General features: G+C 35.3%; 3 protein-coding genes and 2 long non-coding RNA genes across 9 annotated transcripts; 3 read left to right on the top strand and 2 right to left on the bottom strand.

The window, feature by feature from the left end:
• The first annotated feature begins 377 nt into the window (after positions 1–377).
• Positions 378–1,451, top strand: RpL35 (Ribosomal protein L35). Its single transcript, XM_089853163.1, has 3 exons — positions 378–510; positions 756–892; positions 1,190–1,451. Exons 1-3 carry the CDS (start codon positions 508–510, stop codon positions 1,419–1,421), a joined length of 372 nt encoding a protein of 123 aa, XP_089709289.1. The 5' UTR covers positions 378–507; the 3' UTR covers positions 1,422–1,451.
• A 248-nt stretch (positions 1,452–1,699) lies between these two features.
• On the top strand, positions 1,700–19,207 carry Mob2 (MOB kinase activator 2). 2 transcript variants are annotated; one of them, XM_089853160.1, is made up of 5 exons: positions 1,700–1,911; positions 12,036–12,316; positions 12,442–12,538; positions 12,631–12,755; positions 12,836–19,207. In XM_089853160.1, the coding sequence occupies exons 1-5, from the start codon at positions 1,907–1,909 to the stop codon at positions 13,636–13,638; spliced, it is 1,311 nt and encodes a 436-aa protein (XP_089709286.1). In that variant the 5' UTR covers positions 1,700–1,906; the 3' UTR covers positions 13,639–19,207. The 2 variants fall into 2 exon arrangements, with proteins under 2 accessions (XP_089709286.1, XP_089709285.1); XM_089853159.1 differs by lacking the exon at positions 1,700–1,911 and adding an exon at positions 5,786–5,924.
• LOC149623354 (uncharacterized) lies at positions 8,197–8,637 on the bottom strand. The gene is made up of 2 exons (XR_016374899.1): positions 8,507–8,637; positions 8,197–8,434 (listed from the first exon to the last, which is right to left on the bottom strand). It is a non-coding gene; the product is annotated as an uncharacterized LOC149623354 (long non-coding RNA).
• LOC149623352 (uncharacterized) lies at positions 17,566–20,528 on the bottom strand. Of its 3 annotated transcripts, XR_016374897.1 has the most exons (3): positions 19,678–20,528; positions 19,232–19,336; positions 17,566–19,133 (listed from the first exon to the last, which is right to left on the bottom strand). It is a non-coding gene; the product is annotated as an uncharacterized LOC149623352 (long non-coding RNA). The 3 variants fall into 3 exon arrangements; XR_016374896.1 differs by lacking the exon at positions 19,232–19,336; XR_016374898.1 differs by lacking the exon at positions 19,678–20,528 and having other exon boundaries at positions 19,232–19,661.
• Positions 20,529–20,948: 420 nt separating this feature from the next.
• Positions 20,949–23,597, top strand: LOC149623351 (uncharacterized). Of its 2 annotated transcripts, XM_089853161.1 has the most exons (9): positions 20,949–21,176; positions 21,381–21,469; positions 21,552–21,765; positions 21,834–21,959; positions 22,018–22,290; positions 22,411–22,521; positions 22,663–22,758; positions 22,979–23,068; positions 23,162–23,597. In XM_089853161.1, exons 1-9 carry the CDS (start codon positions 21,153–21,155, stop codon positions 23,270–23,272), a joined length of 1,134 nt encoding a protein of 377 aa, XP_089709287.1. In that variant the 5' UTR covers positions 20,949–21,152; the 3' UTR covers positions 23,273–23,597. The 2 variants fall into 2 exon arrangements, with proteins under 2 accessions (XP_089709287.1, XP_089709288.1); XM_089853162.1 differs by lacking the exon at positions 22,411–22,521 and having other exon boundaries at positions 20,951–21,176.
• The last annotated feature ends 44 nt before the right edge of the window (positions 23,598–23,641 follow it).

Here is a 23,641-nt window from a genome sequence, read left to right as displayed (position 1 = left end):
TATCATTCAAATTGACGACGTAAATGCTTACTTATTTAAATTACAGAAATTAATATACAAGAAATGATGTATAAAAGTGATAAGTATTTTCAAAATAAATATTATACATGAACGAATTTCAATTTTGCTTCATTTACTCTTAGTTTAAATTATCATTCAAATTGACGACGTAAATGCTTACTTATTTAAATTACAGAAATTAATATACAAGAAATGATGTATAAAAGTGATAAGTATTTTCAAAATAAATATTATACATGAACGAATTTCAATTTTGCTTCATTTATTCTTAGTTTAAATTATCATTCAAATTGACGACGTAAATGCTTACAGAGACACGTGTATGATTTTATTTAAAATTTCCGCCAAATTTTGGCTTATTTCCAGCCATGTCAGCTCATTTCTAGTCCTATACATCCACCAATCAGTGTAGACAAAGGCTAAGCAGACGACTTTCTCTTTTCCATAGCTGCTGCGTCGCAAGCGAGGAGCTGATACACGTTTAACATGGTGAGTTTAATCTTAATTAATCCTTTTATATTTAATTTCTATGATAATTATGTGATGATTTTTTGTTTGTCAATACATGTAACTTTAACAATCAAAAGCTATTTTGTATATATTCCTCCAATAAATTAGACAAAAAAGGATTCAAAAGTCCACCTTCCTCATTCTTTTAAGCCTTGTCTCCTTAGGCATATTTCATACGTTTAATACTTGATGAGCTTTATAATAATTTTCTTTTTAATTAATAGGCTAAAGTTAAAGCCCGAGATCTTCGCGGAAAGAAAAAGGAGGAGTTATTGAAACAGCTCGAAGAATTAAAACAGGAACTCGCTGCACTTCGTGTTGCTAAAGTTACTGGTGGAGCTGCATCGAAACTTTCCAAAATGTAAGTTGGCTTTCTTAGGAATCTAATGGTTGTGAGAGCATGAAAACTTGGCATTGCATTATTGCCAAATGTAAGTTTGAAATCACCCAACGATTAAAACTGCATTACATTTGTTTCGTGCATTTTGCAAACCTGAGAAATATTTTTAAACTTTACTAATGATGAACCTCTAATGACATGAAAGTATCCCATGAGTGTTAACATTATGGATCGATAGGACTGATGTTTTATAGTGTTTAAATTGATTTCAATTATCATTTTCGAAGCTTAACATTTTTGAGTATTTATTCCATGCAGATGCGTGGTTAGGAAATCTATCGCTTGTGTTTTGACTGTCATCAATCAAACACAGAAGGAAAACCTTAGGAAGTTCTATCGGGGCAAGAAATACAAGCCCATGGATTTGAGGCCCAAGAAGACTCGCGCTATGAGAAGAGCTTTGACTAAACACGAAGTTAGTTTAAGAACGAGGAAAGAACAGAAAAAACGTACTATTTGGCCAATGCGCAAATTTGCTGTAAAGAAGTAAATAAACTTTTTTTTGGATTGTAAAAGGTGATATTTGTGTGTTTTTCCACTTATTCAAATAAATAAATTTCGGTAAATACATTATCGTTGTATTTTTTCATTCAAAAGGGGGGAATTTTTAATAAAAATTGTTGATTTAAACGAAAACGTTAATTTTAATGGTAATCTGTGAATGAGGTGAGGTTTACGATCCCTGTAGCTGAACGCAACGAAGATGGCGCCATTTTCTGACATTTACCGCACTCTAGCGGCCAATCAAAATGTCGAACCACTTTTGACAGCCGCGCTTGCGTAGATCAGTTTTCGTCCGCCATGACTCGTAATGTGGTTGAAATCGCGCCGAGAAAACAGCGATAAATTAAAGTTAATCGAGTTAATTATAATTAAAAATCGCGATAAGTTCCGAATTTCCGAAGTCGGTTTTCGACGTCAAAGGCCAAGCTGGATAAATTACCAGAATACTTGCGTGACACGGTGGATTGGTTTATGGGGTAAGCGAAACTGCCACTTCCTTTGGCTTCTATTCTGTTGCTACGTGATTGTACATAAACGCTAGTAGGAAGTTGCTTACTACTTAGGCCTTGTCACAGCTGACTTCACCAAACAAAATTATTTACGAACAAAAATACCTTACGATTCGATGTAACCCTATTTTAACACCAGCTGTTTGACCTTTTTCCTAAAGATCCACATTTACTTTTTAAAAATTAAGAAACGCACATCAAAATCATGGATAAATAATCGCTATAAATTCTATTCTAATCCCAATCTATCAACTAGAACTTAGAAGACTAGGTCTAAATCCTTTGTATCATTCAAACTTTACATTGAAATATACATATTTAAACCATTCCCATAGATCATTCAAAAAATAGGTTTTCATATGGTACAGAAAGAAAATGTCAATGACATTGCAATGAGATCTAATAGTACAGGTGTTGTAACGATATCACTTTAACGTGTCCCCATAAATTTTATCTGTTTATTTCCATCTACTTCAATTATTAACTGTGTCGTAATATTTAAGAGTGTCTTTCCACTTTATGAAGCAACTTAGAAGCTTCTTAAGTTGATAACACCTATTTCTTTATCATCTCGGCAAATTTGTGAGAGTGAAAATTAACTTTTGTCATGTTGCCAATTCATCAGCGTTAGGAAACATTTCCTTCGTAGACCTCTCACATACCCACGAAGTTACAAAAATATGACTATTTAACCTTTTACATTTAGTCCAACGTGAAATATCAACATAGCTTAATTGATGGCATGCCAGAATATATTTCTTTTAATTGACATTTTAAGAAAATAGGATGCAAAAAAAAAAATGCACCTTAAGGCTTTCCGCTTAAGTCTTAAGAAGGTAGAAGCCCTATAAAAAACAATTGAAGTAGTTAACCCTTTTTACATAGCGGCGGACAAAGTTAATTAGAACATCACGTTCCTTGAAATGTTTTTTTTTTTCTCAGTGAGACTGAGTTAGGTATTTAGGCAGTATTTATTGTAGTAAATAACACTTAAGTTTTAATGGTTTATTAAAATACATTCGAAAAAAAAATATAATAATAACAAAACACAATAATAACACAACCAGAATGTAATTTTGAAAGTTTAATGCTTTATTTTGGTAAATTTTGCTATGGTTGAATGCACAAGTCTCTCTTTATGGTCGGGGGTTATTTTAAATGCACCTGTTTCAAAATACAGGTAGTGTGGTTTCAATACAAATACAATTGTTATCGTTTATTGAATTTTTCTTTTATTGGATTTATTTTTAAACGGTAAAAGTGGTACACTGATTTTAAAAAGAACTAGTCTAATAATGGCAAAAAAGAGGGTTAATTTCAAAAAAGAGGGTTAATTTCGCAACTAATACACAAAGAAAATAAAAAAAGGCTAGACCCCTATGTTTTTGTATGAAAATATGAGTCACTCCTCTACTCTAGTCTCTCTTCTATAGTAGTAGCATCTCACGTTATCTTCCCATAGAATCTGCTTAGCTTAAGGCAGGAAACTGTCATCATTGCAGTATTTTTGATGCTATAGTAGATTACATTACCCAAGTAGTTTAGTATCAGGAAAATCTGAAAAGGTATATTCCCTTTAAAGGGGCTATAAATAATCTTTGGGTTAAAATTTAGGGCAAGAAGTGATATCTAGTTCATTAGGGAGAAGGTATAAGATGCCTAAGTATTCGCGCGCCATAGTCCCAGTCCCCCTTTCAAAATACAAGGGGGGGGGGGATGTAAAAGGAGGCGCCGGGCTATATCGCCTCTCCTCAGTCAGAAAATACGTAATTTTAGTCATTCGCGTCGCGTTGACGTGATTATTCAAGAACCAATGAGATGCTGGTTGTAATTTAGAGGCGGGGATTAACTCCGGACCTACCTTTGGACTGGAGATAAAGCTGGAAATGTGGCGAACTTATTCCTTCTCCCTAATAAACTAGGTATCACTTCTTGTTTAGGGTAACCTCTGGATTGCTTTGTGAACTAAAAATTCAAATGTATGGGGAGGGATAATTTTCGATTTTCTTTGGGGGGGGGAGGGGGAGGGGAAGAATAATATTATATAAATGCATTAAAATCTATCGTATTTTTCCAAGCCCTATTGAGGGCTGCACGATTTGGGCTTTTGGCCACCTTGGAATTTAGCCAATTTCGGTGGTACTTTTGTACTTTTAGGATAGTGGAATCGAGGAGGTTCAGCCGTGATTATCTCCTTAATAGAAGGTCAAATCCACGGTTATCTGTAAGGGAGTTTATAGACTCGGTAGAGGATGCTTTCTCCTAATGGGAGTCCCGTGACGCGTCTTTGTACTTTCTATTAACTTTTTCCATTCGGACCATTAACGTTGGTCATCGATTTTGATTAAGAAGAGACCATTCCCCTTTTTCTAGGTCAAGGGGGACAACTAGGATAGAATTGTCTGACTGAAAACCCCTTTTTTGCTCCTTCTTCAGGCATCTTTAGTTTCTCGTAACATTGTTATACTACGGATCATTGTCACAAAGGACTACTGTCAAAGGCTAGGCCACGCGTTTGCTTCACTGTTTCTAGTCTTACGTGATATTGAGAGAGTGTATAGTTAGGTTTAAAGGTCATATCTGCCCCGGAAAGTCTTTTTCAGCTACTTAGAAGATATTAAAATTACTGTAGAAGAGCAGGCTTGGAAGGGGCTGTAATTAATATCAAAACGGGGTTTTCTACCAGGATTTAAAGCCTCATTTCAAGCCTGTAACTCATGATTACAGAATTTAAATTAATTAATTAATTGACCGCTATTTTCATAATTAAAGAATTTAATTATTTAAGCGTAATTCAGAGGAGAAAACTTTCTAAGGGCACTTTCGCTTCGTTTACAGAATATAGACCCTTTAAAAATCCTATAATGTCTATTCATGCGAAAATTTAACATGCTTCTATACTAAAAGTTCCTATGTACCTGTAAGGTCCTTAATCTATCCTAAAATCGGTATTTGGTCCTTAAATCATCTATTTTCCAACCCCCCGGAAAAAGCATTTATTTAGTAGTTAGTGAAGTACCGAAAACTCCTCGGTCTAAACAAAAATATCTGTAATAACTTGTTATTTTGTTGAAAATCGGAAAAACGAGTGATATAATGTTCTTAAATTCACTTAATACTTAAAAACGTGTCAGTTTAAGACATTTTTATATATTAAAGATGCCAATTTGTTTTACAAGTGGTCCCGTTTTGGTTCCAACTTTCAAAATCTTGGTCCCTATTTTACCCTGTTTTTATCGTGAAAAGTGACACTCCCCTTGTATTTATTTTTGAGATTTTGTTAGCATTTTATTTTTCTTATTTTATTATCAAAGGGGTTGATTACATCACATAAAACCTTCCCTAAAACGAAAAAGAAATTTCTTTCCATGTCGCAATACCCCAAATTAAAACTGAGCCCTAAGGGGGAAACCATTTGTTTGGCCTACGCTTTTTTTAAAGTCGAAAATTTACCCAAGTTCGAACGTCACTTTTCGTGTTTTATTTTTTTTCTCAGGCCCACCCATTAAAACGCACCCCAATGTCTTATCCACGACCGTGACGTAACGCCAATGTAGTAACATCACGTTCGATTTATTAGGCTTACGCGTAGCAACCTTTATAGGGGGGGGGGAATTGGGGCAGGAAATAATCCGTCTTTTAGTTCCTTACCTGCCCGTTTCGGATAAAACGGCGCTTATGTCAAAATGAAGAGGAAATATTTTTTATCCGGTGGCCTGTCGGAAAGTCCGTCGTATTTCCTTTTGTAGCCTCGCGAGATTTTCACGCGCAAACTCTTCAAGTTTCTCCGGATGATTCCAGTTTTATCCGTTTCTAAAAACAATAACCCTATTGTCAGTCAGAGAAAATTAGGCTTAAGGTTAAACGGGACGAGCTTATGTCCCGCTAAGTGATTTATGGCGGGAAACGTATATTGAATTATTGTTAAACTGGATGAGGCTTTTTCCAGTTCTCAGCATGTTTGTGCTTAATTTTGTGTGGTGAGTTGACAGTTTCGTATTTTTTCATGACACTGCACTTATTATACGGGATGTTTTTATGGCACGTAGGAAGTATGGTTTATGACATTATGCTTGCGGTTTTCTTCCATAGAAAAAAAAAGGCGAAGTACTATGTATGCAAATTAGATTTTAGCGGAGAAAATTTCGACTCTCTCCTGAAATACTAGATATTTTTCCCTTTATAGTTTAAAAAAAGTAAAATAGCTAATAAAATCTTAAAAATTAACTAATATTCATGACAATAGACGACAACTTTAATGTTAATCACGTGAGACTTATAATAAATTAAACCGCTTTATACCTTACCCATTAAAAAGTTATAAAATGGCGCAATTTAATTCAAAATTTACATCTTTAATAATTATGAAATTATTCCACACGCTCCCTTTACGAGTTTAAATGAAAACTTAATAAATTACAACGATATTTAAATACGTAACTAATATTAAACCTACAAAACTAATTATCCATTATTAAGTTATAAAATGGTGCAATTTTATTCATTACGTCTTAAATAATTATAAAATTATTAAGAACGTTCCCTATACAAGTTTAAATGAAAAACTTAATAAATTACAACGATATTTATGTACGTAACTAATTTAAATAAGCAACGCTTACGAAATACCAGTAAAACCAGGATATATTTCATTTAAAAAGAACTTTCCCGTTGAAAATAAAGCAACTTTTTGAAATGATGGCACTACCCTGTTTGTCCCATCCTATCCGGGAAGCGTTCGGTGATTGCCCGGAGCCATTTGAAATTCGAGGGAAATTATAATCGTTAATATTTTTATTCAGGAATATGACGAAACTAGTTTCGTGGTCAAAAAAAATTTATTCGAGCGGAGCTAATCACTTCCAGGCTTAGTTCTACTTACCACAATCTCCCTTATCTAGAACCCCCTTTTTTGTCATTCAAAATAATACCTCGATTCAAAAGAATAAACTTTATTGTCCCATCATACTGTTTGTCATTTCGTACAAACCCATATACTGTTTAACCTGACCCAGGATGTCGCCGCGCGTGATTGATGTGGGTCTTTTAAAGACAAGACAGGGGTTGATGTAATCTTTTTATTTGTTCGTTTATCATACTGTTTGATTCTAGGCTAACCACGAATTAATTTAATTTTAATCTTGATTAAATCGACTGTGAATTATTTTCGGGTTTCCGTATGTTCATTGGAATTGAGATAATAGAGCTAAGAGGGTAAGAGATTTAATGACGTCGTAATTTACGTCACTGTCTCCTACCTTCCAACTTTATGTCTCTGTGTACAGGGTGTCTGAAAGGTCTGCCAGAAATTAAGTATGAAAGAAACGTATTTGTTTTTAACTAGAGCTGAATGTTTTCTTCCATTTTCCCTTGAAGTATGATTTGAAATAACCACTTTAAAGTTATCTTTGAGAGTGGAGTAGATTCTTTGGGTCTTTCCGCGTGACATGAAACTGTTTAACTCTTTCTGTATGAAGTAGAGAGTTCAAAGGTCGTATTTCTGTGGGAAGTTCTATATAGCTTTATTCCGAAGGCTCCTTTATGTATACTAGACTATTAAGGCCTACTTATATTATTAAGATAAAAAAATTCCCAGCAATTTTTCCATAGCGTTTTCTTGTCGCTGAGTCATGGGCAATAGTTAATAGGTCTATTTTCAACGGGGTTTTTTAGACAAAAAAAAAGAATTAAGCGAAAGTATACATAGGCTTGGTGTTCGTTTAAGACACGCTATTCTCTAAATTTTCCGAATAATGAGGCGTAACTAGTCGCTTAGCAACGCCATTAGTCAATGAAAAAACGTTACGTAACTTAAATTGTTCACCAGCCTAATTCGGGCCTAACTCTTAAAAGAATAAGTCTTTCTTCTTGAGTCATTGCGAATTGAAATAGACTGAGATGAAAGTGAATCGTCTTTGGTTGTTTTTAAAGCCTCGCGCGGAGATAAGTTAAGGCTGGCCCCGGGGCTGAAGGAAATTGCAAGTTGAAAAACAAGATTATTTATATTTTAACCTTTGTTCTGTTTTTCCTTGAGTTATTTCTCGTATTGAAAAGTGTCAAATATATATATATTTTATGTTATCAAAACCATGGTCACTGAATCATCTATCCGGGATTTTAGGCCTTTTGTTAATCATAGTGTTATTGCGTTAGGTTTAGCGTCGTAAAATATAATCAAATAGAATGGGGAGAATAGATTAGATTGAAATCTAGGGTAAACCCACTTAAATCGGACCAATCAGGAAACTAATATCGTGTTGCTATAAGCTTTATTTCTTCGATAAGACTAATTTGGTACATTTATCCTCTTGGAAATATCTTTAATAATATAACAACATCTTCGCTTGTTTTTGCTACAAAATGCCGTGTAATTATTGTTCCTGGCCTTATAGCTCTCCTAGCTTTCATAGTACAAGTGCCAGTTTAATAGTTTGTTGCTAGGATACATATAATCAAAACACTTCCTTCTTTCCTTTCTGGATCTCTCTAGCTAGAAAAATACTGAAAAGTCGATTTAGTCTGCGACTATAGTTCCCACTGACTTTACGTTAACGGCGCTAACCTTGAACCTTTACTTGGTGAACTCATTAACGTTGTTTTGTAACCGAACTAAACAAAAAACACTATTAACCAGTGTTTACCGTTTTACTTTATTGTTATGGACGTCTGTCTTTTAACAGAATCGACGCTGTCCCTCTCTCTCTCTCTCTCTTTCTCGTATTATCTTTTTAAAAAAGGGAAACAAAAATTAAAAGCTGCTCTTTCATTATTTTATCAGAAAACGATTAATCTGACGATTTCCTGGAAATGGAATGGCATCCACTTGCGCACGAGGCAAAATTTCCCCCCTCTTTAACTGTATTTTTAGTTCGGTTATCAATCTCCCGCTCTCACTATCTCGGAAAAGGCGGGAAAAAGCCTATACTACTCGCTTTTCCCGGACGGTATCGTCTCGCGCGCTTTTATTTTATCCAATCTGATAGGGTTGAAGAGGAAAAAGAGCGCGCGCTAAAAAAAAAGGCACGAGACTCGCGCTTTTTCCCGCCATTGTAGAAGTAAACATTTACTCGGACGGAAGTTGATTAATTCAAAGTAATCTCAATCGATACTTACAGCTGGAAGGCATTAAGAAATTGAGTTAAAGACGTTTATAACGTCTGGTTTATTTACTTCGTACGGAGAAATTATATACGAAATGTTATTAAGTCATATCACGAAATTTTCTACCGTCTTAAGAGAAAGAGTCTCTGAAAGTTCTAACTTAGGGCAAACCACAGGAACTGGGATTCTTGGAAAGGAACTACTATACTTTCTTTTTTAGATTGGGAGATTAGAAAATAAGATTGTGTTACGCTATTTAAAATCTAATTGACGCGTAGCACTTAATTTTTAAAGATTAGGTTGTTTAAATTGAAAAATATCTTTTCGGAATGACAGTTTATTATTATTGCTGTATAATCTAATTAATCTTGTGCTCTAGAGGAATTTCTAGGCTAGTTTGTTTATACTTAAGGAGATTTTGTAATCGCTAATCTGTTCTTTCTGTGAAAGGTCAGGGATCTAGCCTAGTAACACAAAAAATTGTGTAAGATTTGAGAGTATTCGTGAAAGCAAAGGTACATAGATAAAAAACAAAAAGAATACTTCGATTACAGTTCCCACCCTTTGGTAACTTAAAATTCAAGACCTTACGATGGGTAAACTAAAAATAAACCGCGTTGCTTTGAATTTCATGTACATAATAGCGCGCGTGCGTTTTTACACAGAAAGATAATGAAAAAAAAAGGGAAGAAAAGCTTATTACTTCCACACGTGCACGTATTAGCTGTCACGTCACTTTAAGTCTAATTCTAAATATGCACCAGGCTCAAACCTAACATCTAAGCGTAATCTACTTTTATTCTAGAGCAAATTACGGTTGGGCCAATGGATGTATGGTTTGATAATATTAGATTATATTGTTTCTCATAAATTCAAACAGTCACTAAGCCTTGTACGTGTAGTCTTAGTCTTAGGCTTGGATGAAGTCAAGGTTACGACGTTTTTATTTGACCACATCTCATCTCTTATCACTCTCTTGATGCGAAAATGACGTGTTTTTATAAGGGAAAATGATTGGCTAGACTCTCTGTCTTGGCGTCATTCTATTAGATTGATGTAGACAATTTTTTATCCTTTTTTTTTCACTATGAAACGAACGTTAATGCGGATTAATATATTATGTTCGATGACGTACCCGTAAAAGTAGTCTTTTTAAATTGATTTTGAAGAGATGAAGTAGTTCTGAACTTCTGGTAACGCGAATAATAAATGTAAGAATAAATAAAATAAGCATAGCCCCTGCGCGGTGGCTTCTCCCGTAGCACCGGTGTGCTGCGGGTTAAACATTTCTACAGGCGCTCATAGGGTTAACATGGGGAAGCTTGCCCCTAAAAGCTGGCTTTGCTGAAATGTTTATATATAACTTTTCAATTTATATTTTAAATAAAAATACGTAAATTAATTTTATTTCACTACGCAAGAAAATCTTTTAATATTGTTTTTATATTTTTAATTGTATGTTAAAAGTTTGTATTAAAGCCAATATAGGCCTGCATATGTTTGTTTATCAATATTTGCACAGAATTTAATCTTATTTCAAGTTTCAGCTATCATTATTGGTTAGTTAACTTTATATGAGAAAGCTGTTGTAGTTCACTAAGACGTTTCTCCTTGAAATATATTTCAAGTGCGTGTGAAAGACGCACGTGCTTGTCAATCCATCATTTTCCCATATTGATTTATTATCAGATCCAATACATAAAAGATGTCAATAACATTAGTAACACAACAGCAATAAGTTCGAAGCTTCCCTGTACCTATTTACAACCATAAGCTCATAAGATACGTTCCATAAGTATGACACTACCTATACTTCGTGATTCTAGGGACTTACTGAAGATAGTTCGAGAACTACAAGCGAGAATTGACTACACTAGGTTAATTTCGCGGTATTTGAGAGTGCATCACCAGGCGTCGCTTTGCTAGAGTCTATGACTTTTCACCCGCGTCACTTCATAATAGCAGAAGTATATAATACTTCTCTTCGAGAGAAGTGTACCACAAAGAGGGGTGAGTGTAACGTCACTCTTCCCAACATCGGAACACTTAGAGCAAGGTTACTAAACCGAATCACATACACGACAAATAATTCCCTCATCATTACTCTATTAGCATTTAAATATTTGGGAAGACACGCTTGTGCATTTTGTCGCACGTCAAGACGAGGTTTGTGGGATGATTGCTGGGGATTTAGTGCCAAACAACTATTGAATTCACCTTACGGTGCGATGCCCATTGAATGAATGAATATTTATTAACTTTTCACATAGGCTCCTCCTTTTAAATCAGGGAGGAGCAAGTAATTGCTCACAAGTAGTATAATGTACAGCTTTTTAACAAAATTATATAAGTTCAAATAAAATAGAAATTTGCAGTTTGATGAGCGGGAAAGCAAACTAAAAGGGGGAGCCTGGGAAGAATGACGTTACATAACAAGAAGTTATATCAGTATCTCAGAGAGAAGGTATAAGATGCCTTTGTATTGGCGCGCCATAGTCCCAGTCCCCCTTTCAAAATACAAGGGGGGACGTAAAAGGAGGCGCCGGGCTATTTCGCCTTTCCTCAGTCGGAAAATATGACTGTAATTTTCGTCACTCGCGTCGTCGTGATTTAGAGACGGGGATTGACTCCGGACCTACGTTTGGACTGGAGATAAAGCTGAAAATCTGGCGAATTTATACCTTCTCTCTGAGATACTAGATATAACTTCTTGACATAACTAAAGCATTAAGAGGATACAGAGCGTCATCCTTCTTCTATTATCCCCTTCTGATAATAGGCTCTCAATAACCAGTAACAAACTTATGGAACATATCTTAGGAACTTAGTGGAAATATTTTTTCTCGGAAATACAACTTTATTAACGTATTTCATTAAATATCTTACTTGTGTTGTTGTATTACTTATAGTGTCATTATATGAAAAATAACAATGGTAACTGTACTTAGACAATTTTAGCTATAATATGGGGATCCTCGTGTCGTTTTTAGGAGGGCCCGTCGAAAGGACAAGGACTCAGTTAGTGGAACTCAATTGCCGTCTCAAACCTCTTCGAATTCGTCATCGTGGTGCGCCACAGCGTCGAGCGGTGGTTCCGGAAACAGTTCTGGCGCGGGTGGGGCCTCGGCTAATTCCTCTGGAACCGGAAACGGAGCTTCGAAACTCTACGTCGAACCATCCGTTCTGGAATGTACATTACCCGAACCAAAAATTAGGGAATTGGTTAACTTACCAGGAGGGCTCGATTACAACGAGTGGCTCGCGTCTCATAGTAAGTTTTTGTGTTTTACGTTCATTAATTTCTCTTATATGGCCCTTAAAGACAATATTATGTTGGAAATGTAGTAATTAGTCATAGTTGAGTTTAAACATTGTTGGGTTTGTTCTCTATCGTAGCTATCGCATTTTTTGATCACATTAACCTCATCTACGGTACGATCTCAGAGTACTGCACCATGTCTGGTTGCCCAGAGATGACAGGGCCTAAACTTAGGTCAGTTAACTCGTAGTAGTTGTGGAATTCTGGCGAGCTGGTCCTTAGTGGAGCGAGTTTTAAGTAATTGTATGTCATTGGTAAATTTTTAGGTGTTACCAATGGCAAGACGAAAAGGGTAAAAAGAGCAAGGTAGCGGCGCCACAATATATAGATTACGTAATGACGTTTACGCAAAAAATAGTCAATGATGAAACCATTTTTCCAACAAAATTTGGTAAATATTTAATCTAGATTTTGTGGCGCTTAGGCTTATTGATTTTATTGAGTGGATGTTTTTGCGCGTGACGCGTACAGAGAAAGAGTTTCCATCGAACTTCGAGACTCTGGTGAAGAGAATTCACCGCTTATTATTCCACGTGATAGCCCACCTGTATCACGGCCATTTTCGCGAACTTGTTTTACTAAACCTACACGGCCACCTAAATTGCCTATTCATTCACTTTATGGTCTTTAACGAAGAGTTTTCCGTTATTGACGAGAAAGAGACGGACGTTCTTCAGGACTTAGTGCAAGCCCTTAGATTAAATTGTGATCCCGAGACTAAAAGTTCTTCGAGCGAAAATCTCGCCACCTCCGAAACGGGGGATGGTGCGGGCGGTACGGCGACGCGTCACGGCGCGTGTAATCACGTCACGACGGATAACGAATCGACGGGGGGCGGTGGTACGTCATCACCTACGCCGCGGGTCGGCAAGGAGTGTTCGAAATGCTTAAAAGACGCGAGTATGACGTCATCGCCGAAGGACAATGCCGAACTTAGAAACAATTCGACGATGGAAAGCGACGCCGAAGCTTCCTTGATAGCTTTAACCCGTTCTTTATCCATTACGGCCTTACATACGAGCCGCGTAGGAGCCGCCGTGACGTCATCCTTGACTACGACTACTTCGACTTCTTCTTCCAAGAGTAAATTAACCGGCTCCTCGAAGAATTTTTCCACGTGCGCCATGGACTCCGCTATGGTTCATAATTATCCTAACGCGTCAACGGCGACCTCCGTCGTCACCTCATCGCAGCAAGTACAGCAGTCTTCCCAAGCTTCCGCAGTGACGTCAACTAGGATGCTAGGCTCCTCTTCACCGATTAAATTTCAATAGTAAGCCACCATCGAGCTTTAATTAATTAATATTTAAAAATAATACAGTATTTAAAGAAAATAAATAAATAGATTTAACGGTAACTTATCCGCAAAGCTATACGATATAGTATCTAATTAAAAACCAACCAAACAATACCTTAATTAGCGATGACGTAATCAATGAGATATATTAATATAATGATATTAAAAATAAAGGAATTATAATAAAACTACGGTAGATCTCTGTAATATACAGTAGGATACGAAATTACCAAATCTTAAACACCCCCTCCCTTCCCCTCCCCTTCTCTCCTCTCGACGCCCCCGCCTGCGAGGTAACTTATCCTAAAATAATATCATTTTCAAGAAATTTATTTTTTGGGCGTTAGGCATAGTTGTCCGTTGACTATAGGGTTTTTATGACCTTAGGAAATGAACTTCTACCACTTTACCGCGTGTACGAAGTAAGTAAGTAAAGGAATCTGCGTCAGATGAATATTTTTGGAAGTAAAGGGCGGGTTAGAGTGCAGAATGATGCGGAGTCGATCCCTTCGGGTGTCAGAGTTGTCACGGATTGTTGCGAAGAATTTGGCGCAATTAGGAAAGGCAATCAGGTTATTAACTAATTGTTGTTGAAGAAAGAAAACCTTGTACCGATTGATTTTAGAAATAATTCTTAAATTGCAAGCTTGGAATGCTCTCAAGGGTTTTTCCAAATTCAAATGATACTTGGGAGTATTGTTAAGGTTTATGATAAAGATGATAATAATAATTGATTGTGATTTGGTCCTTGGAAAGAAAAAAAAAAATGATGCCATACGCGCTTTGAAATTTTAAAAATTTCAAATTTTTTGAATTGAAGCGGTTAATCTTTGAAACTTAAATTAATGTAAGAGTAAGACCTGGTAAGTGTTAAAATTAATCTAATTCCCCGCACGTCGTTCAAAAATTAAGTGTATAAGGCAAGGATGTGATATATTTGAGAAAGATAGTGAACAGAAGAGAGAGAAAAAAAAATGCTTTTTAAGTTATGATTTAGGAAAAGAATTTTTTAATAAATCGCCGCCGTAGTTTTCTCCAATATTATTCTTCCTTCGATAAAAAAAACAAAATACAAATACACCACTTGGTTAAGATATACTGGTAAATATATCAAAAATATTTGTTATAAGTCGCGGTTTTCGAAATTCCAGCTATAAACCAATTTTATTTGACTTATACCATGGATAAAGAATGAGCGCGAGGAAATTTGTTTTCACTCTATAGGATCGGCAACTCCCATCTCGAACGGCAGCTTATTCTGTATATACTCTGTTACAATATCGGTTGTCAGCACACGCAAAGCTAGGTCTCTATGTAACGTAGCTTTGTGCGTGCTGTCAAGAGACAAGAAACTTCAGGATTTAAAATATCCGCGAGTATTTTAGCTCGAGTGCACGGACCTCTAGGCCTTAATTTCAAATACGTGTGAAATTACCTACAGCCTACTACACGTATTTGAAACTAAGGCCTAGAGGTCCGTGCACTCGAGCTAAAAAACTCGCGGATGTTTTAAATCCTGAAGATCCTGAAGTTTTTTGTCTCCTGACAGCACGTACAAAGCTACGTTACATAGAGACCTAGCTTTGCGCGTGCTGACAACCGATATTGTAACAGAGTATATACAGAATAAGCTGTCGTTCGAGATAGGGAGTTGCCTATCCTATAGAGTGAAAACAAATTTCCTCACGCGCATTCTTTATCCATGCTTATACCGTGAAAATTTCTTGGTTCAAAAAATGTTTTTGAGAAATTGCAATTTTCCGTTTTTTTTGAACTAGGGTATCTACCAGTGCTCTTAAAACTATCCAATGTAAAAAAAATATTTATAAATATATATGAGAAATATATATTAAAGAAAATATATATATAGAACCTTTATCCAACTAGTATTTAATTAATTTGCCTCCGTTAATATTAATTTAATCAATTTAGTTTTTATTTAAAACTAAATGAAATTACTAAGGGATTGTTTTAAAAGATGATGAGACAACTGAAGATGCTGATTTTAATACGAGTTAACTATAATTAATGTAGAGAGCCGTCACCTTTTTTTTTTTTTTAATGAGCACGCGAGGCTTAATTAATTTCACTTCGAATTAATTAACATTAAGTAAGTTAGATAGCTAAAGAATTATTTTGTAGGGGAAGTTTAATTTACGTCAACTTAATTAATTACCATTCATTTAATTAGCTAATTAAATGAGTGACGTTACGTATAAAAAGTGGGGAAGATATAAAACTAACAAATCCATGTTGAAAAAAAAAAAAAATAAATAATATCGTGTTATGTGAGGAGCCGTGTGCCTTGCTTGATCTTGATTATTAATTTAAAACTTCAATTAAATTAAATTAAATTAAAAAGAAATTAATGAAGAATATACCACCATAAAATATTTCGGTTTTAATTAATATTTCAAAAATATTGGTTTTATTTAAATAACGTATATTATTTAATTATAATCAATATATGTTATTTAATTTTAAACCCAATACGATCTAAACTTCTAAATTCAGATTATTACGTAAATTTGCTTTAAAAATTTGCGAAGAGATATAAAAAAATTTGACACCTAATATGGATGACCCACATTTTCAACTTTTAGAATCATAACCCTTTCAATCATCGTCCCTTTATCCGCGAAGCTTCAACGAAAACACATAATTCTTTTATGAAAAATTTAGTTTGTGTCTACGGAACAACGGAACAATTCGCGCTTTACGTTTTTGATCTATTAGATAATACATCTATTCTAGTTTTTCCGAACCTTAGTCTCCTTTTGTTCGTACGTAGTTCAACTCCAAATGCGACTTTTTTTACGTTTCATTAAAGAAACCGAACGTTTTATGGTTTTAGTAAAGTTTCGTGGACCTTTAAAACTTTTTTGGTTTTTTGGGTGTGGTGAGGTTTTCTTTATGGACCACGCCTAACTTTTGCCAAATCTATCATAAAGTCATTCCCCTCCAGCCACCCTTTTTGCCTCTTCTAATAGAAGAACCAAGATTCGCTGGGTTTGAAATTTTAATCCGCCTTTGAGAAAAATCTATAGGCTAAAAATGTTTTTAACTCTTTTAAAAATAGGCCTAAATTATTAGTGGTAATCTATGGTTGAAGAAAATGGGGTTATCTAGAGCTTTAGAGAAAATTCGAAAACTCCGTTAATTAGTTCAGAGTTCCAATATCCTTGGATTAAGTTATTGATTAATTAATTGGTTTTAAAGCTTAGAAAATAGAAACAAGACTTAGTTTTTACATGAATCTATATAACTATGAATATACAGCTCTATCATATGCCCCTTCTATCATGTCGATTTGGTTTGGGTGTTACCCTCCTAGCTTTGACGCGTTTTGCGTAGCTCTAATAGCCAATCACGAGACAAGAGGAAGTGACGTTTCGAATTTACACACCCCCGGACTCCCCCTCCCTTCTCCCGCTCCTAACACTAGCAGACACGTGATTGATGTCTCCTTTCGCTAAGCCCCGCCCAAACCTTATCGAGAGGTTAGACAGCGTAACGCAGCTGTATATTCATAGTTATATAGATTCATGGTTTTTATGATGTTATCCGCCTACCAATAGGAGTTCATACAATATTATGCCCCTAAAGACTGCAGCCAATGGGCACATTGTCCTTAGAGACTGCAGCCAATGGGAGCATTGTCCTTGGAGACTGCAGCCAATGGGCGCATTGTCCTTGGAGACTGCAGCCAATGGGAGCATTGTCCTTGGAGACTGCAGCCAATGGGAGCATTGTCCTTGGAGACTGCAGCCAATGGGCGCATTGTCCTTGGAGACTGCAGCCAATGGGCGCATTGTCCTTGGAGACTACAGCCAATGGGAGCATTGCACTTGAGGTATCTCAGCCAATGAGAATGATTTTACCCTACAAAGTGTCGCTATTGGCTAGTTTTATCAATTCATTGTTTTTTTATTAATTTAAAAGCAAAATTCTTTACAAATTGGGAAAAAATAATCCTTCGTAAATTTCTAAAGCATTTTTAGTAAGTTTCAATAACAAATAAAAACACCACAAGCGCAGATTAAACAAATCTTTTTGTTTACACAAATAAACTTAATTACGATATTAATTATTGTAAATACTGTATTTAAAAGAAAATTAACTAACAAAACAAAGCTGTATCATAGAGGGATGAGTTAATAACAAAGAAAACAAAATATTATAACCTATCCTATGTAAAATTAAACACTAAATAACAAAAACAAAAATATATACACTATAAAATAAAATTAAAATATGTAATATTGCACCAATTTCCAAGATTTGTTTCGCGTAAAATCTTGAAGTTAAAAATTAATGAAATAAAAGAGTAAAAAAAAATTAGGTTTAATATAGGTTAAATAATAATTACTATAAGGCATGTAAATTGAGAAAAAAAAAAGTTATAACCAAATATATGGTTACTTAATCTTGTTGTTAACGGTAATATATATAGATTTGCAATAGGACCCTATTAAAAATACAAACCATAAAGACAAAAGAAATATAGATATATATAACTTTAAAATTAAAAAGAAAAACCAACAAAATGGCCGCCAATTTTCAGCGCATCTGCTGAATTTGATGAGAGAAGTTTAAATTTAACTAAACAAATAATCTTAATCCTGACAAAAAAAAAAAACAAAACACTATAGCTCTGGTATTGTTAGGTCTGAATTAATATTTAAAAAGGAACCGCTTAAAATATAATACCTTTGCCGGAAAGTTTTAATTTTAATTTGCAACAAAAATGAATGGATCATTCCATATAAATTATATAATTTGGTTTAGTTTATCATTGTTAATTGCCTTAGTTTTTGTTAATTTAATTTTTAGTTCGCAGCTCCAATATTCCATTCCATACATTGATTAGTTTTCAATGTAATTAGTTTGTAGTTTAGTTAATTTAATTAGTTTTTGCAATAGGCTGTTTAAACTGTAACACGGTTGTTTTAGAGCCCAAAAAACTTGATATTACATAAAACTACTTTAAATTGATTTTAATTTAAATATAAAATTAACTGTCTATCCCTTTTTTCTAGCTATATTTAACTGATTTAACTATTTAATCTTTATCTTCGATTTAATTAACAAAATTAGCTTTAATTTCTTATATATTTTGACTTTCCTTTTACTAATCTTTCTTCTAATACTTTATCTTATGTAAATACATTAGTTCTTTATGTTTAAATAATCATCTCAATTGAAATAGCGTAAATATTGCACATTATTTAGTAACCACAATGTTTTAATGATTATTTGAGAACGCTTTGTACATTATTTGTGTAAAATGATATTTTTTTTTGTAGTTTTTTGGGCTTAGTTACTAACTTTTTGCTTTAGTGATTATCCTAATATTGAGGTGGTTGTTCTTTTGTATTAGACTATTTTTTGTTTTTTGAGGAACTGAATTTATACTGTGATATTTCCGCCTCTGACGTCACTGATATTACAGCAGTGAGTACTAGTCAGCATCTTCAGCAGCGGTCGAAGAATTTAAAGTTTCATGAAAGAGATGATATATAAATTAAAGAAAAAATAGACTATCATTCATTTGTCTTTATTTTTCTTACATTAAACATTAACTTAAGCCTATTTTCCCCTGAACTAATGGCGGACTTCACCTCAACCAAAGAAAATATACGCCTCTTCTTTGCCTCAACAGCGCCGGTTAGCCCCTTTAACCAAAGAGGGTAGAAAGAGGGGGAGTAGAAGGCTTGGCTCAAAGAATATACACGCGTGTATATTCTTTGCTTGGCTGGAGTGTTCTCGCTTTGAAAGTTTACCTCTAAGCTTCCGGTGTGCGCGCGCATCTTGCTTTGCCCTCGTATTGGTTGAAATACCGTGAACCGGATATTAGGAGGAAAATATAACAAATAAATAAAAAAGGAAAAGCGAGAACACCCTAAATGCCTTGTCAAAGCCGCTGGCTTCTACTCCCCCTCTTTCTACCCTCTTTGCTTCAACTAATAATGTACTTTCCTTAGTTTCATTTTTGATTATTTCGGATTTCCCTTACTCGTGTTACGGCTCAACCTTGGTCAGGCCTCAGAAATTGCACCCATTTCCGTTAAGTACGGGCATATGTGCTTTGAACATGGGTATTGGCACTAACTACCTTCACATTTCGATCCTTAGGTAGTCAGACCCACAAGACAAAGACAAATACAAAAGAAAATTTCTGGACTATTAAAATCTCGACACCCACATAAAGAGGGCCTCACTCTCGAAACATATCTAATTTTATATTCAAAATAATTGACATTTTACCTGAAACTCTGTTTAAATATATTCAATGAACGTCAATACAGTAAACTGTTTATAAATCTTTAGTAATTACGCGGCATATAGCTGTAAATACTTAAATTTGGGAAGAGAGGGGGGCATGCTAGGAAATAAGACTGGTTTACTGGTCAAAAGCCAGTTAATTAGCCTTTATTAACCCGAATCCTGGGACCAGTAGAGAAATAGATAGGGAAAGGATCACTGGTTCCAGGACCAGTTTAATATTTAAGACACCACGAGTCAGTAGTCACTGGTCCGGAGGACTAGTTTAGAAATATTTCCAAGCCTGTTACCAATAGATTTCATCATGACTGACGGACCAGCGTGGGAAATAAGGCGGTAGCACCAAAGGGCTAATGACCAGTTTAAAAATTAAATCGGAGGGGGTCAGTGGTCCACGGGACCACTAAGAAAATTCAAGGGTAGCCAGAGTCCAGACATTGCCCACTTCTTTAGTTTAGCAGACGACGCGCCCTGGTCAATGGTCATGGACCAGTTTATTTATTCCAGGCCCGGGGGGGGGGTCGCTGGCCCAATGTCCAGTTTTAAAAAAATCCTTATTTCCCACCCTGTGACGGACTCTATCAGGGACAGGCTTGGAAATAAGGTCTATTTCTGAACTAGTCCACCGGACCAGTGACCCCTGAAATCTTAAATATGAAACTGGTCCCGGGACCAGTGACCCTTCCCCTATTTATTTTTCTACTGGTCCCAGGACTTGTGGTCGTTCTCTCTTCTAAAAAAATCTCTCTTGACTTAGGGTTGTATACACAACTGGACTCCTGGAGTCGAAATTTATGTTAAAATGAAAATAATTAAAGAGGTCCCCATATCAATTTTTTAATAAAAGTAGGAATTAATAAACTAGTCATTGGGACCAGTGACCCTCACGTTTTGAATAAAAAAAGTGGTCCAAGCTATTAATAAACTGGTTTTTGACCTGTAAACCTGTCTTATTTCCTAGCCTGATCAGGGAGGCTGCATCCCATTTACACGTCGAATCAAAATATTACTCACTCTCACGTGACCCGCAACCCAATTTCGTCATTCAATTCGTCTGCTTTGTCGCCATTGCCTACGCTTGAGTAATGAGGGCGCGTTTGACTCGCGTTGTATTTTGCCTGAATATTTATTTCTTTTTATAAATTGTAATAACAGTTTATTAAATATTAAAGTACGCTTTAGTCTCGACGGTTTTCGTCAAGCAAAATGGATCCACCAATTTATAATCCAGTAAGTTTCATTTTCAAATGTTTACATAACGGTAAGCCTTGGCTTTTGAAGTTATCTTTGCATGGGGTCTTGCTTATGATTCTGATGATAACTTGATAAGTATGAGGGGGGTCTACGGTATATTTCAAGACTTCAAAACTTAAAATAACTAAGGAAAAATGTCAGTAATATATATGATAAGTGAAAATTCTAAAAATTATTTAGGCGATTCCTTACACTGCTCCAATCATGGGTGGTTTCAATCAGGGTCAGATGTTAAAAATACAAGGTCAAGCACACCCTAGTGCCAGATGGTATGATTGGACATTTTAATTTATCATTTTCAACGACACAACTTGCCAAAAATAAAACTGACACGTAAATTAAACATATTAGCTTTGCTATAAACCTCCAATGTGGACCTAATGTCAATCCAAGAGATGATATTGCGTTGCACTTGAGTCCAGTGTTTACATCACCCCCTAGGCTTGTTAGAAATTCCTTACAGGGCCAAATGTGGGGTCCAGAAGAGAGCTATGGCTCTTACTTCCCATTTAGTGCTGGTTCAACCTATGAAATAATATTATTAGCAGAACATGATCATATTAAGGTATGCCCCAAATGCTTCCAAGCTGTACTTTAATTTCTTTGAGACATAACTCTGAAAAATATTAATAGATTGCTGTTAATGGTCAACATTTTACTGAATTTCACTATCGAATTCCATCTCAAAGGATTAGTTACTTAGCAATTGATGGAGATACCATGATTTCTTTGATTGAATTCAGTGGAACTTCCGCTGTTGTAAGATGCTTGTCAAGTTAGGCTTCAATTCTTTAAACTTAAAAACATTTCTTATTAGTCACCTGGTTATGGTGCTGGAGCGCCTTATGGGGCTCCCAGTGGATCTTTCCCAGGAGTCCCTCCAGTTCCACCAACATCTTCGTATAACTATGCCCCACCTCCTTTTTCCGGAGGAGCCCAACCTTATCCAGCTTCTTCCGGAGCTTATCCAACTCAACCTGGGGGTTATCCAACTCAACCAGGAGGTTATCCAACTCAACCCGGGGGTTACCCAGCTCAAGCGGGTTATCCAACCCAACAAGGGTACCCGGGACAAAGTCAAGCTTATCCTGTATGTTATTTATGCCTAGCTGTTTTTAATTAAAATTTTAAAGCCCTTTTGTTTTCCCTTTTGCGTTTATATTGTGTTTTACATTGTTTTCCCTTTTGTTTACCTTTGTTTTGCGCTCAGCATTCTCCAAATACCTCTCAAAAAATGGGTTTGGGTGCTGCCTTAGCTGGAGGATTAGGTTCAGCCGCTCTTGGTGCCGCTGCCTATAAATTAGTAGGAGGAGGAGGACATGTGCGTTTATTTTCGTTTCATTTAAGGGCTACTTTGTTTTTCAATATTATTTCCCTGAGTTTTGTAAAGTGTTTGTGTTATGTTCAGTTCTATAAGAACAATATTTTTATGTTTTATCGTTAATAATATTATGTTTTTAAGAAATCTCATCATGGAGGAGGATTAGGTGGAGCCTTAGGTGGTCTCCCTTTAGCCGCTGGCCTAGGAGCTGGCATGCTTGGAGGTCATCATGGTCATGTTAGTTTTATTTTACTTTTTTAACCCTTTATATCAATAATTTTCAAGGTTTATTGACGCAAGGTAAACTCTCTAATGTTTCACACTAATTTGGGACTAAAGTGTGGTTATTTTTAGTGTAAAATTAATATAGTCTAGACCATGATTAACTCAATTAATATACTGATTGTGTGTGAAAATAATTAAATTAATTATTTGTTTACATTTTTTTTTCCAACAGAAACACCACAAACACAGTAAAGCAATTCCTATTGGACTTGGACTAGGTGCTGGTGCTTTAGGAGGTGCTGCTTTATTGGGCCACAAAGTTGTAAGCATAATTTCAATTATTTTTGACCCCCCCCCCCACCCCCGCCTAAAATGCTTCCAAAAACAATTGGTTTTTCTATTATTATTAAAACAGTTGAAACCAAAGAAAATGAAGAAAATGTTTAAACATAAAGGTTTTAAACATAAACATAAGCACGGGTTTGGTTTTCACGGAAGAAGTAGCAGCAGTAGTAGCTCTGATTAGGGTTAGGTTGAAAAAAATGCCTTTTTAATAATAATAAAACTATATTTCTTTCTACAATTAAAAAAAAATATATATAATAAAATATACATTTTTGATATGCTATGGCGCGTGAAAATTTACGCTCTAGTCTTTAATTTTTATGTTTTGGGTAATTAAATCTGTTTTTGCTACAAATTTCCTTTAAAAAAATGATTGAAAGTAATTGAAATAATGTATAATATCCGGGGACTAATTTTTAATTTCAATGTATATATTTATTAACTGTGTTTAAAATTTGAAATTACGCCGAAATATTAATAAAAAAATAGTTTTGTTCCCAAACTTCTATTGGCTTGCTCTTCTTGTTATACACAATCCCCCTCCCCCAGG

Source organism: Phalangium opilio, unplaced genomic scaffold (assembly GCF_054372755.1).
Source record: "Phalangium opilio isolate 3A_F unplaced genomic scaffold, DU_Popi_V2 ptg000113l_1, whole genome shotgun sequence".
NCBI lineage: Eukaryota > Metazoa > Arthropoda > Arachnida > Opiliones > Phalangiidae > Phalangium > Phalangium opilio.
The sequence above is the reverse complement of the archived record's forward strand: the minus strand, read 5'-3'. Positions and strand labels throughout refer to the sequence as shown.